The 15228-nt window shown below is 42.7% G+C and overlaps 1 protein-coding gene across 1 annotated transcript; it reads left to right on the top strand.

The window, feature by feature from the left end:
• Positions 1-785: 785 nt before the first annotated feature.
• mdc1 (mediator of DNA damage checkpoint 1) lies at positions 786-14176 on the top strand. Its single transcript, XM_058647101.1, has 12 exons — positions 786-886; positions 1413-1570; positions 1663-2229; positions 2319-2388; positions 2487-3748; positions 4314-4373; positions 4456-8207; positions 9433-9570; positions 10359-10541; positions 11737-11862; positions 12325-12435; positions 12531-14176. Exons 2-12 carry the CDS (start codon positions 1432-1434, stop codon positions 12726-12728), a joined length of 6606 nt encoding a protein of 2201 aa, XP_058503084.1. The 5' UTR covers positions 786-886; positions 1413-1431; the 3' UTR covers positions 12729-14176.
• Positions 14177-15228: the final 1052 nt, after the last annotated feature.

The following is a 15228-nucleotide window of genomic DNA, read 5'->3' on the forward strand; positions in this document are numbered from 1 at the left end:
GACTGCAGATTGTGACAAATGGAGGACTTGTGTTCTCACCCCTTCCTCAAGTACATCAGGAAAACACATTAAAAAAAATAAATATAATATAATAAAATACATTAAAAAAATTTTTTTAAATGATTATACGCTTATACAAATACAGATATTGAATTGAATTTCTGCATTGAATCATTTAAAATGTTACATACTGGGCCTTTGCAACACATACGTTTTATTGACGGTAACTATCATCATTTACATCACTTTGTTTATTTTCCTATTTATGAATTTACCTAAATGTTATATTTATATTAAATTATTTCTGCATGGAGTTTGCATGTTCTCCCCGTGTGTGCGTGGGTTCTCTCCGGGTACTCCGGCTTCCTCCCACAGTCCAAAAACATGCAATGTGGGGTTAGGTAAATTGGACACTCCAAATTGACCATAGGAGTGAGTGTGAGAGTGAATGGTTGTTTGTCTCTATCTGTGTGTGGCCCTGCGATGGACTGGCGAACTGTCCAGGGTGTACCCCGCCTATCGCCCGATGTAGCTGAGATTGGCACAGCACCCCCCGCGACCCTCTGGTGGAGGATAAAGCGGTAGATGATGACTGATGACAAACCAGAGTGGATTATCGTTCAGCCGTCGTTGTACGGTCCCTTTAAGACGTGATGTTAGCGCGAAGATAAATGGGTGGGGCAGTCACGACTCCTGTATGTTTGGTCCAATCAGAACCAGTTTAAGAGCGAGTAAGGGCTGAACGTCCAATAGCAACAGTTTTTACTTTGAACGACAGACATATCACCCAATTACGTTTTCTTAAATCACCACAAGGGGGCGTTGTAAATTATTTCCAGGAAGTGCTTGATGTTTATGTCCACTGAGCAACGCGAGCACGGTGAAGGTTTGTGTCTGAACTTTTCCAACAACATCATAATAATAACAATAACACGTCACATCCACATATTCACGCTGCAAATCAACACATGAGGTCATTTTGACAACTTTGAAACGCAGCTGTTTGAATTACAGTGAAGTTATCTCGTAAACTTCCTCTATAGCATTCATGGTAGTTAGTTACAAATGCAATGTTTAGGAATTGTAGACGGATAATGTTTAAAGTATGACTAAATGCGTTAGAAGTAACTTGTAAAATCATGTATGGGCTGATATAAACATGATATAAACATTTGGTTAAGGTTTTTTTTTCTGTCGATTTGTTTTAATACTGACCGTTGATGGTTCGCGTTTAGATCATTCCTACAAACTGGACGTTAGCAACAGTTCTGCAGCAAAGTATCTCATAAATGATTAGACTCAGCTGCATTACAGATAATCAGTTAGAAGTTAGCTGTTTTCACTGATAATATCAGTTAACTGTCGTTGGTTGAATTGCACTTTAGCATTTAAATGAATCTGTGTATGCACAGTAGACACCCCGCATGAGAAATGGATTCCACTCAGATGATCAATGACTTAAACTTGGAGTCAGATGAAGCAGAAAGTGAAGAAGAGGAGAATGAAAACCAAAGGGGTCAACCATTGGCTAAACTGTGTGTCTTAAAAAATGAACACATTCCTGAGACAGGTGAGTGGCTTACTGCTGCTTTTATGACACATTTGGTTTCATCATTTATTGTTTATTTACTTCTCACAATCAATGTTCTCCGTCTCTCCCAGAGTTTCCACTCTTTGTCGGAGATAATGTGCTGGGCCGTGACCCCAACACATGCTCCCTGCCTCTGCCCGCATCCTCAATATCTAAAAAGCATGCCATCATCTCCATCTCTGTCTATCGGAGGAGAGGTGCTCATGGTGATATGGATACAGAGGCTTTGGTGTGGGATCTTGGGAGCATGAATGGTACCCGCAAGGGCCGCTTAAAGCTGAGTCCTGAAGTACGCTATGCCCTCAGTGATAGTGACAGCTTGGTATTGGCAGACATCCCATGTCAGTATGTCACTGTAGACACAGTCTCTATGCAAGAGGACACACAGACTCCTGTGAGCAGGAATTTGGGAGTGAAGGCTGCGTTGCCTGGTGCCTCAGGAGAGAATGGTGGGGACAAAAGCACAAACAGTAAGAAATGTGTCAACGGAGGCACAAACACTACGGCATCTTCTACAAAGACTCCTGTCAGAATGGATTGCTTGTCATTTGAGCAAACGCCAACCCATCCACAGGGGACGCTGGTCCCAGAATCTGATTCAGACTCTGATGAAGAAAGTGGCAGAGTTAAGGCTCTTGGTATGTAAATCATGTAAACACAGAAATTAAGTGTTTTTTTTTACTGTATCAGTTTTTGTCTTACAACATTATCTTATTGTCTTTTACAGTTTCTGAGTCTGACTCCCATAAATCTAGTCCCACATTTTTGAGTCCCCCAAACAAAATCGTCCCAGAAAGGTATCTTAGCAACACCTATTTTAGTTTTTTTTGTAGCTCATTTCCTCTTTCGTTTATGAATTTTAATCCTTGTCCCCTCGACTTCCTCTGTTTTACAGTGAGGATGAAAGTCCCATCACGCCGTCCTCCTCTAAAAATAGACTTTACAGACACGTCAGCTTCAGCAAAGAGGAGACAGAAGTAGATGTGTTTGGACAGCCGCTTGAGGAAAAAAAGGCATTTGCAATTGTGGACGACAGTGAAGAGGAGGAAGGGAGGGAGGAAGAAAGAGCCACACTGGAAGGGACAAAGTCTCATACAAGTGGACAACATGTGCCGATGACAGAGGAAAGAAATATCAGTCTTTCAGGAGAGGATGAATTGCCTGTGTGTACAACAACACCCACCAGAGAAATGATCTCTGCATTTAACGTGGACAGTGACACTGATGTGGAGGGAGAGGAGGAAGGGGTGGTGTCTTCACCTCCTGTGACCTCGAACACAAACCCACTCAGCCGTCAGCTGCCAAACACAGCTGAGTATCGCATGGACAGTGATACAGACGTTGATGAGGATGAAGTTGCCTTGGACAAATCTAAAATGGTGGCGTCCTCTGATGACAATACCAAACCTACTCATGTAAATTCAGTTATCCATCCTGAGGGTTTCACTGGGGACAGTGACACTGATGTGGATGATGATGCTCCTGTGTCAGGCGCTGACACCAAAGCAAAACCTGTCTCATCTCTGAGTGCACCCACAGCTGACGCTGCTCCTTCAACACAGGTGAAGGATTTCCACTTAGACAGTGACACAGATGTTGATGAGGAAGAAGAGAGTGGATGTGAAACACACAAACCCCACTCTAAAGTCGATGAAGCCCCCACTAGATTGGATATGAAGACAAATGGGGCTGAATCTGCCTCTGCCATTCATAGCCTACAACTTGACAGTGACACAGATGATGAAGAGATGCCAACTCCAAACCTCGGTGAGGTTTCTGCCGTCGACATGGAATCATGCACCGTTACAGATGTCGGGCCTGATATTCTGTCTGACAGTGACACAGATGTGGAAGACTCATCTCCTCAGGTCACACCTGCGGCTGTCACAGCCTCGCCAGACTCTGCTGGTGCAACGTCAGAAGCTCTTCGATCAGATGACACAGACACAGATGTGGATGAATCCAGCAAGCCCCCTGCTGAGGATGGGGCCAATCCACCTGACCACAGAGGGGACAGTGATAGTGATACAGATGTGGAAGATAAGGAGGCAGATGTGGGAGAGGCAGGAAAGGACCACATCCCTAGCTTATGCAGAGAAAGTACACCTAGGTGGCTGGTTCCACTTCTTCAGAAGAGCTCTACTCCTATATTGACAGGTAATTAGTCAATAGATTTTCTCATGATACACACAATAGAATTGATTCATTAATTAATGTCAGATTCAACTACTGATTAGTCTCACAACTGATTGATCTATTTCTAACAGTATATTAGAAGACAAATATGCCTATTGTTCTCAATGTACTCAAAATAGGAATAGGTCAAAATGACTCTTTTGATTCAATTCAGCTGTTTCCAACACTTTAAATGTACAGAAATATATTACTATTCAAGGTGAAAGTCTACTGTCTCTCCTTAAACCCCCGGGACAAACATCAGAGTGAGGAGAAAAATATTTGGTGGCAGTAATTAGCCTGTGTTGTCTTTTGTTTTTGAAAATTGATTGAGTGTATTGGTCACAGAGGAATGGCAACTTCTCATTGTTGTTTGCTGTATGTTCTGCTGCTGTAGATCTCCTTCTAAAGCACAAATACACAGGGGAAACAAACAAGACAACCATTCCCATCATTCCATACTTCTTCCAAATGACATACTGTGCATTTAATGGATGTCTGTTTGTTTAATGGTTTAAATTAATCTTATTTTCACTCATCCTTTTAGAAGAAGAACTGGAAAACATGGACACTCAGGCTTTCCTTTGTCCCTCAGTGCCATTCAGACGTGCGTAAAATATTTTGAAAACATTTAGATTGCTGTTAACTTTATTCTAAAATTTCACTAAAATGGTTTATGTCTTTTCCAGGAGAGGTAGCACCTGCTATAGGAGCTGAAGGATTGTCATCCTGCTCAGGCAGCCAGGAGGATGAAGACTTTGTTGTGGCGGAGACTCAGTCTTTCGTTCTACAGAACCAAGACTGCCAAAACAACCCTCCAGAGGACCCCACTCAAACGTTTGGCCTTGAAATGTCTGGTGATGAAAATGGTGAAGAGTCCACTCAGGAAGGGTCTTTTCAGCTGGGATTGTCTGACAGCAGCCACCTGCAGTGTCAGGCCCAAGCTCTGGCCATGGAGAGCACCCAAGCCTTTGTATCTGTGGAGAAGATTGTGAATCTGGAAGATACCCAAGCATATGCGGCCGCTTTAGCTGCAGACATAACGCCTGCAGATATTGGGCCAAACCCGGAGGCTACACAGGCCCATAAAGAGGCTGAGGAGCCTGCCAGATGTTCAGGGATGTCTGAAAAAGCAGGTCAGAAGGATTTGGCTCTCGAAGAAACACAGGCATATATTTCAAAATCCTGCAGTGATTCAGATGATGAAACAGATGAAGATGAGAGGAAAAATACAATCGCTATGGCTGAGACACAACCTCTAGACGTTCTCACCTCGTGTGCTCTTGCCATGGCTGAAACCCAACTAATATCTGCCTTCGAGGAAGAGGAGAGTTTGGTAACAGACAAGGTTTTTACCTCTGCACAACAAGTCAAGCCCATGACACAGAATGACACAGAAGAGAGTGAGCAACAAGGGGAGACAGCTCAACCTCAGCAGAGACCAACTGGTGATGTTTTATCCATGGCTGAAACTCAGCCAATGAGCATATGTGATGATGAAGATTTATTTCCATGTCCACAGAAAAGAAGAGCAAAGCCACTACAACTTGAAGAGGCCCAGACGCAGCCTTTCATTAGTTCAGATTTTTCTGTTGCTGAAACTCAGCCTATAGCTACGAGTGAAAATGAAGACAGTGATGATGATGATGAAGACTCAATGCCTGGCCCAAGAAAAAGAAGAGCAGAAGCACTGCTACTTGAGGCAGAGACACAACCCTTCCTTGCTGCGGGAACTCAGCCCATTAGTGCAAGCGAAGGAGAGCAAAGTGATGTAGACAACTCAGTTCCAGGTCCACGGAAAAGAAAAGCAAAACAACTACATCTTGAAGAAGAGGAGACAGAAACACCCTCAAACTCTGAGCTCTCTGCATTTGAAACTCAGCCAGTGGATCCTGTTGAAGAGACTGAAAGTCAGGAAGAAGACTCTATTCCAATTTTACGAGAAAGAAGAGCAAAAGCGCTGCAAATTGAAGTTACACAATCCCTCTCTGATTCTGAAGTCTCTGCTGCTGCGACCAATCGTGCATGCGAAGGAGAGCAAAGTGATGAAGACAACTCAGTTCCATGTCCAAGAAAAAGAAAAGCAAAACAACTACATCTTGAAGAAGAGGAGACAGAAACGCCCTCAAACTCTGAGCTCTCTGCATTTGATACTCAGCCAGTGGATCCTGTTGAAGAGACTGAAAGTCAGGATGAAGACTCAATTCCAATTTTACGTCCACGAAAAAGAAAGGCAAAGGCATTGCAACTTGAAGAGGAGGAGACACAGCGTCTCAGTGTTGACACCCAACCTGTAGTTAGGGGTGAAGACGTGAGTGATGATGAGGACACTGGTCCATGTGAAACAAAGGCAAAGGCACTGCAGCCTAAAGAAGAGAAACCACTCGCAGTCTCTGAGGTCTCTGCTGTTGAAAGACGTGTACAACCTATGAGACAAAGGGACACACAATCTGAAGCTGAAACCAGTGGAGTGAGTGCTAGAAATAAGAGAGCGACAAGGGTGAGATTAAGAGAGAAGGAAGAGCAAGCAGAGAGTTCAGAACTTCCAAAGAGACGCACAAGAGGGAAGACCAGAGGAAGAATGGGAAGATCCAGGCCTGATGGCGATGACAGTGAGGAAGACAAGGAGGTAGAACAAGCAATGACCGTTACAGAGAAGAAAAGCATGAGACAGCAGCGAAATAATACAGAGGAGGAAAAGTGTGAAACTGAAACACTTGAGGAAGCTGAAAAGAGCAGCCTGATAGAGGAAGAACAAGGAGGAGAATGGGGAGAAGAGAGAGGTCATCTTGAGAGAGAAAAGGGGAAGATTGGTAAAGAAGAGCAGAAACGAGAGATAGACAGGCGTAATAGTAAAGAAGAACAAAAAAATGTAGAAAGGGAACAGAAAAACATGGAAGCAGAAAGAATACAGGCTGAAAATGCTGAGAGAATAAGACTTGAACAGGAAAGAGCGGAGAAAGAGAGAAAGGAGCAAGAAGAAAAGGAAAGAGTCGTTCAGATACGGAGAGAAAAAGAGGCACAGTTGGAAAAAGAAAGAAAGGAGAAGGAAGAAAAAGAGAGATTAGAGCATGAAAAGGCAGAACGAGAAAAGAAGGAGAAATTGGAGAGAGAAAAGGAAAGAAAGGAACGAGAAGAAAGAGAAAGGTTGGAGACAGAAAAGAGGGAACTAGAAGAGAGACTTGCGAGGGAGAGGAAAGAAGAAGAACAAATCAGATTACAGAGGGAAGCAAAGGGAGAAAGAGAAAGACTGGCTAAAGAAAATAAGACCAAAGAAAAAGAAACAAACGAGCGAGAAGAAAACAAGGATGAACTAAACAAGGCCAACGTGCCAGCAAGAGGTCGAAGAGCAGCTCGAAGATCTAATGTTGATCAAAGTACAATAGAGCAAGACTCCATTCTAGCCAGCGATGATGTCCCAGCAAGGAGAACCAGGTCTCGCTCCAACTCTTCCAACTCCATCAGTTCAGAGAGATCTGCCTCAAGCGTCAGCACCCAGCCGAGCCAGGGGAGAGGTCGAGGCAGAGGAGCAAAAAGGATGAGTGAGATTCCTCAGACAGTTACTGTTAGGAGCAGCAACAGGAGGAGGACGACCGTGGCTGCAGCAGCAACAGATCAGGACGTTTTTCCTCTTTCAAGATCTAACTCCACCGCTTCTCTGAACTCGGACATTTCAGGCTGCAGCGTGAGCTCTCTGACCAGAGGAAGAGGAAGCCAGCGGCGAGGAAGATCGAGGACATCAGAGGCTGCAGCTTCTGTCAAAAGGCAGAGTGATGACGATTCACTTCCCCAACCCACAGCCAGAGGCAGGAATAGCAGGAAAACAGAGGGATCTGCAAATGTTTTCAAAGAGGATGACGAGGAGAAGGTAGACGCTCAGCAGACTCATTCCACAAGGGGACAGCGCAGAGCCACCAGGAATCCTTCTGTATGTAACGCTGCACATGAGGATAACAAGTCCAATCAAGACGAAGGTCATGCCAGTGAGGAATCGCATCATTCTAAGAGGAATGTCAGGGGCAGAGCCCAACAGTCAGTCAGGAGTGAAGCCGTGGTGACACCAGCAGCTGCTTCTGATGGAGATGAGACTGAAGACAAAAGGAAAGGCAGGAAGAGGGAGCTGGAGGCAAATACAGGGAAGGATTCCTGCTCTAGCTCCAAAGTTTCCAAAGCTCAAACACCAGAGGCAACAGAGGAAGAAGTGAAAGATGAGATACCCGTCCAAGCTAAGAGGAGAGGTAGAGCATCTTGTGCTCAGACCAAGAATACTAAAGAAACTCCTCATGAAGTGGAGGTGAAAGAAGAGAAAATAGAGGAGATTGTTGCGAAGAAAGGCAGATGTCGGACTTCTGCCATCCAGAAAAACAGGAAAAAACAGCAGGAAGAAAGTGAAAATTCCTCCAGTTCCCTGGAACAGGATACAGAAGGGCAGTCAACAGAGGTAACTTGATTCATTTAATTTAAGGTCTTAGGAGGGTGTTGTTTTGATTAAAACAAATGTAATCATCAATTAAAGGGATATCTATTTTTTTATAGTGTTTTTGTATGTGGTACTGACTCATAGTCAGTGCTGGGAAGCAGCCTGAGCCATGGAGATTTGCTCTCTCTGGAAACCTAATGTTATAGACATGTCTCACCTTTTAAAGTCCTACATACTTAAGTATACAATCTCGTAACAAATTGTTCAGCATTTTACCTCACCATTAGAAAGCCTTTTAAAAGTAAAAACTGAAGTTTGTGGGGCTTTGTTAACTGCTCACTCCTCACAAGTTCAGAGAGAAAATCAAGAGTTGTTAGTCTTCTGCTGCCTCCATCAGTGAGTTCAAATGTGTTATTTTGTGACTTTGGTGTTGAAATCTTTCAAATTGAGTGAGGCAGCAGTAGACCACCAGCTCCTGTTTCCCATCTATCCATCCATCCGTCTTCTAGCGCTTTATCCTGAACACAAGGGTCGCAGGGGGCACTGGTGCCAGTCTCAGCTGACATGGGTACACCCTGGACAGGTCACCAGTCCATCACAGGGCCACATGGAGTCAGATAGGGCTGTCCAACAGTGACATAAAACCACATTCCTCAGATATCAGAGACTTGAACAGGCATAGATTTTATTATTTTTTTTTTTTTTAACCTGTGTCCCTATGGCAGCCATGTTCTCAGTGGGCTGTTTCTCAGGCTGTTCCCACAGGTGTGCACATTTGGCATTGAGTGACTTGTCAGTGCCTCATGCTGCCACACTTAAAGAAACCTCAAGAATCAAATTTAAGATTGGAAAAGTGGAGCTGAGATGTGTACAATGAGTGTCCAGGAGCCTCTGTCCTTGAGAATCAAGGCTTTTACCTTGGCCGAAGGCCCCGGTGCATTTCTCTCTGAGTCAGCCTTTCCAGCCATCATAATGTACTGCATCAACAACAGGGACTGTCTAGTCTCTCCCCACTCTCTTGGCAACAAGAGTGGTCTGACCTGCTCCACATCACCATTAATGCAATAATGAATTAAGGGGCTTAGTGGTCACACAGTTACTTCCCACTGCTGTATTTATGCCCTCTGCTTTCTTTTACTCTTCCTACGCTTATGATTCTCCTTGTTTGTTTAGTATTAAACCCTTGTCCGTCGACTTTCTTGCACTATTGCCACCTCCTCACAAACATTCCTCTCTCATTTCACAGCCACAGACTCTGACCAGCGGCGCATCCCGGAAACGACAGGCTCCTGCGAGCTCCCCTCTGGTGGCAAAGACTCCTCGCTCCTGTGCTTCCTCCCCTGCCCCTGGTGGACGAAGTAAAGCTGTGAGCCAGGCGTATAAAGTCAGTGTGACTATTTGAGTTTTTGTCTTGCTCTCTGCTTTGTATTTGGATGACGAAAAGCCATTCTCCACATTTATTTTAAATAATACAAGGGAATGAAATGTTGAAAATGAGATTGAAGATTGAGTTTGCGTACAAACAAGTTTAGGAGAATCCCTAAGTTTTGTATTTTATCAGCTTTGTCACACAACCAATGTGCAACATTTCTGTTTCCATGTGGATAAGACCTGAGATCACAGTCATCCCAGTATAATAGGGTATCACATTCACACCAGAGATGTTTAGAGTGGTTTAATTTATGTCCAAAAACACACCTTTTTATGTTATTTGTTAAAATCTTCATTATGTTGTGAAAGCCATCAGTAACTAGAGTCTAGGAGTCTGGAAAAGGTTTAGGGCAACAGCAGGCTTCACTGCATCCAGCGCAACAGTTCCCACCTCCTCCTGTCGGCTCTCTCGTCAAAGCTCTGCTCTCAAAACACAAAAAACATGCTCTGCCTCTCAACTGCTAAAAGTCGAGTGAGTGAGTGAGGGAGGGAGGGAGGGGGTGAGAGTGCTGTGAGGACAACTGCACATTACAAAAGTATTTGTATTACAAGGGCTACAGACATCTTTCTTTTTTTCCAGATGAATTGTATTTATTGATGGCTTTCAGGATGTGTGGAGAATTTCAACAAATTACAGACTGAAACCTTCACATTTCTGTTTGGTTTGTGTTGTGAAGAGATGGTTTTCACACTGTGTGTGTGTGTGTGTGTCTGTCTGTCTGTCTGTCTTTCCCCCCTCAGGTGCTGTTCACAGGTGTAGTGGATGAATCTGGGGAGAGAGTTCTGGCTCGGTTAGGAGGCAGCATGGCTAAAGGTGTGGCAGACATGAACTACCTGGTGACTGATAAAGTGCGTAGGACCGTCAAGTTCCTTTGTGCAATGGCCAAAGGAATCCCAATCGTCACTACACACTGGCTGGAAAAGGTTAGTTATCATATTTCTGATTCTGAACTGAACTGGTATTAACATTTGATCACAAGTAGATGGTGCTAAGTACATTAATGTTCCAAAATGCATCCTGGATGTGTTTCCTGTGACTTTCCTTGTGATCGGATCTCACTCCCCGCTTGCTTTATGCTAAAACAGATGTATGCACTTCTGTTGACAGAGACCAAATGGTCTTTTAACCAGTCTGAATGTACAAATGTGTCTGTTATGAGTGTATTTGCATGTTTTTTTAAAGAGTGTAAGAGAGAAAGAAAAGTCAAGAGGGGCTCAGTGAGTCAGTGCACCATTATGCGTGCTGCTCTACCATGAAATGATAACATTAGGGAAAAGCAGTTATATGGCCATCAGTGTTAATTTTTTCACTGTTCAAACTGGACCAGGTCACTGGATGTCAACTGTGGAGGTCATATTTGATTAGTGTTTACTATTTGCTAAAGCATGTGTCCACATGTGTCCTCAAACCACATCTGAATGTTGTCTGATGATCTGAAGATGCTTTCAGGACACAATGGGTACATTCACACCTCAACTTACATCCAAACTCCTCCGCATTTATTTAGAAATGCATAAATTGTGCTCTGGATGTGCCTGTCGTCCACACTACTCAGCATTTTGAGCCCCAAGAAATGCTGCTGGCTCCGTTTTTGTTTGAAAACTCCAGGCCTGCATTGTAGTATAAGTCTGTCTTGAAATGATGACGTATTTGCCTGCATTCTCTTTCTTATTCTTATTAATCATGATTTAGCTGTGAAACAAAAGTTACACTAAAAACACTTCACTTTTTTTAATGAAAGAAAACCTTGTTCCTATTTTCATAATTGTTGTGTAGCGTTAACAGCATTTTCTGAAACACAGCAGAGGAGAGAATCAAATTCTCATATACACAAAGATGCCCTGTGTACCTGAATGGTCACACAGTGATAGACATGTGTGTGTGTGTTGTGGTATGGATGCATATTCATTCTGAAATGGCGCTAAAACACTCATCATTTTGATCTGAAAACGCTTGTTTTCAATGAAAACCTAGGAGTGTGGATGTTGCCTGAGAGCTGAACACTTGCTCACTCATGACAGGTGTTAATGACATTAATAATAATGTTATTATTGTTGACACACTCATACAAAGTCCCGCTGTAAACAGACACTCTATTCTCCTGCCCTGGTGTTTCAGAGTGGTAAAGCCGGCAGCTTCCTGCCTACTGATGCTTTCCTCGTGAAGGACGCGGAGCAGGAGACGAAGTTCAGTTTCTGCCTGCACGAGTCTCTGAGGACGGCGAGGAGTCAGCCTCTCTTACAGGTTCTCTAACTCAATCATCCTCATTATTTCTGTGCTTCTGTTTTGATCGTGAGTGTGTCAGTGCAGTACTTCCCTCGGCAAAAGGCGCACAGAGGACGGATAATACTGAGCAATAGTGAGCCGTCATGGGAATCCAGACGTGTTATTATGAGAGTCAGTCACAGCAGAGCCAAGTGTCAATTGTTTCCCATTATATTGTGGGCTTGTAGGAAGTAATTTGTCATCTACTTTCAAATACAGGTTACATTTTATGGGCACTTCACATAATGAAGCAGACAGTAATATTTCCATTTCTCTGACTGCACTCTCATCAAGGCGGTAAGAGATAGTTAGATACAGCATACGCTGATACTATTTATTATGTAAAAACAGTGTAAAAACAAAAATCCAGACACAAGATTCTTTCCTGTAAAGATTAAAAACAATGATATTTGTTTAAAGACAGTGTAATTTATCTCTCAGGGATATGAGATCCACGTTACAAAATCAGTGAAGCCGGAGCCAGTTTACATGAAAGACATAATCTCCTGCAGCGGAGCTACCTTTCTACCCAAGATGCCCTCTTCTCTCAAGGTACCAGGCATTGTCGTGTTTCACATTAATTAAATCAATATGAATCTGTGGCAGTCTGTGTTCACAGCATCTGAATCTCAACCATTCTCTTGTAGCCTCAAACGGTCGTGGTCTCCTGCGAGGAGGACTGGGCGCTGTGCGGCCCGGCTGTCGCCGCTTCCCTTCCAGTCGTCACGGCTGAGTTCATTCTCACAGGAATCCTTCAGCAGAGAGTGGACTTTCAGTCTCACGCTCTCTCTGTAGCTCCTGTACAACCTGCAGGAGGCAGAGGGAGGGGCAGGAAGAAGACATAGCACCAACACGGTCCACAGTGAATATTATGCACTCAGTCATTCACCTACATAGTGGAGCAGCCAAGTCTGTGCCACTGTGTATTTGTAGATACCTTTTCAAACCAGAGGCCGACAGAAGCACTAGTGAGTCAGCTGTTTTTCTATTTGACAAAAGTCCTTTTTCTTTTATACATATATTGTCAATACTGTGTCATTTTACTGTTAACTGTGAAGCGGTAAGAAGAGAAACTTGCGTTAATTGTACATGTTTCTGTTTTGTCAGAGAACAAATGAAACAACAGTAAGAAAACCAAAGGGAAAAGTGTCTCTAATGGGCCGTATGCATGGCAGCCATTTTGACAGGTCACTGTAGGGAAATGACAGGTGTAAACCGTCAAATGATTGATGTCTGAGTTCTGTTTAGTGTCCTCAGTTTCAGCGTGCCTGGTCGTTCACTGTCACTGTCTGAACTAAACAGAGCTATTGTTAATGTGGTCAGTGTCACCTCTGCTTTTTATGTTAATCATGTCAAAATGACCATTATATGCAAAGGGCCTGTTCTCTCAGTACAAGTCTTTATCTTTGCCTTGTACATATGGAATCATGTAGTTTTAACAAAACAAATCCCGACACCATGATAAATGAATCGCTCTTTGTCACTCTCCTAATCCTGTATTCTTCACCTCTCTCTCTCTGTTTACAGTAACAAAAACAAGAATTATCTCTGCACTATCATTAAATTGCTGCTGCTATGTGCTAAGTGCTTAAAGTCAATCAGCCTCTCTGGCAGGTGACCAGCCATGTTGAGACAGTTGTGTGTAAATCATGTTTGGATGGTGGAGACTTGGCATTGTGATGTGTTTAGAGATCCATCAGCTCAGGCAGCCAGTAGACTGAAAAAGTAAGATGCTTGTTTCCTGAAGTGCATAGTGCCTTTTTATACCATGGAACTACTAGTACATCTGTTGTTCCTGTGTCTCCATTAACTATCACCACCCACTCCATTAAGGCTTCATTCAATCCTATTTCCTCCAGGGATGAGACGCGATATACGTACCTGAATGCTGATGCTGCTTCTACATCAATATCTTATGATGTTTGCTCTCGCCATGCATTTATCTACTGTCTCTTTACTTCTTAGCTCATTGTCTTCAACACACACTGATCAGCCACAACAGTAAAACTGCTAACAGGTTCTAATATTAGTGGCCAAACTGTATATTTTTGACTTGGTCAAGCCATAAAACATTGAATAAGAAAATGAAAGTACAGAAAAGGTTTTAAATCAATGAAATCTTTCCAAACAAGACTGCTGTATCATTGGTGTTCAAATTAAAAACATGTATTAGCTTGTAATTTAGTATTTAGGCCTGTTGTATAAGCTAATATCTTGAGTTTGTATTTGCACCAAAATCTGAAATCTTTTTCTGTTATTTGTGAAAACATTAAATGTGTCCCATAACCTGAAAGCACACGAGTGTGTCCATTTAATGTGTTTCTCAATTATTTCGATAAAATCACGTCACATGGAGACCCCAGTCACATTAGTTGCTTGGTTAAGGAACAGCAATTATATTATTGTATTAGTTATATAGGACCATACAGTGCATGCAAAATAATTTCAAATGATGGTCAATGTTAATGGTATTCACATTGCGGGTATTTTTGCACTGAGTTCTCCAGATGATTTTCATTGGACTATTCTGTTTGGACTCTTTGTTGTTCTTTCTATTTTCTTTGTTCGAGTTTTAGTTCTTTGTGTCTGGTTTTTTCTCTGGTGTCCTGTTTTATTTTGTAATTTTTTTTTGTCAAGTTTTACCTCCTGTCCTGTCTCCTCTCTTGATTGCCTGCCCCGCCCCACTGCATTTCACCTGTGTCTGATTAGTTTCACGTGTGTCTGATGAGTCCTGCCTCCCTAGTGTTGCTGTTCTTTGTGTCCTCAGTGTGTAACTGCTCTCTGTGTTTTGAGGGATTTTTCTGTCTGAGTTTTACTTTAAGCCATTCCACCTGTGTTGTTTTGCAACCCAGAAGTTGGGTCCTATTTTTTTGAAAAACATAAGCTACAGGTCTAAGGTCCAGTCTGAAATTGGAACTGGAGACCGTTTTATTGCACTGGATCAAGGACAATGAACTCTAAAATGCTGCCAGAGAGAGAGAGAGGGTTAGATCTAGTACCCCATGTGTGTTTCATTCAAACACAGATTAATTGTATAAAGTCTAGTAATCCTATTTAAACTACAGTATGTGGAACATGGCATTTATGTCATCATGCTTCTTGATTATCTTTATGACTTAATATCTGTGTAACCTGTGATGTCTTGTATGAAACATGGCTGAAATTGGACTTTCTGGCTGTCCTTGTTTATATTATCAAATTATGTTTTTGGGGTGGGAGGGTGTATTTTTTTAGTTGTTACTAAAAATATTGTTAAAAAAAAGAAACTAAAAATTGAGTTGACTATTTGGAGTTTTTTCCTTTTTATTTCTCACCTTATTGACAAAACCCAATATTTTCACCTCA

Source organism: Solea solea, chromosome 13 (assembly GCF_958295425.1).
Source record: "Solea solea chromosome 13, fSolSol10.1, whole genome shotgun sequence".
Taxonomy (NCBI): Eukaryota; Metazoa; Chordata; class Actinopteri; order Pleuronectiformes; family Soleidae; genus Solea; species Solea solea.

What these genes read in the sequence shown, in the direction of transcription:
- mdc1 (XM_058647101.1), top strand. Translation starts at nt 1,432, where the DNA reads ATGGATTCCACTCAGATGATCAATGACTTAAACTTGGAGTCAGATGAA. An exon ending in AACAAAATCGTCCCAGAAAG is followed by an intron (nt 2,389 to 2,486) that starts GTATCTTAGCAA and finishes TCTGTTTTACAG; the next exon opens with TGAGGATGAAAGTCCCATCA. An exon ending in GGAGTCAGCCTCTCTTACAG is followed by an intron (nt 11,863 to 12,324) that starts GTTCTCTAACTC and finishes TTTATCTCTCAG; the next exon opens with GGATATGAGATCCACGTTAC.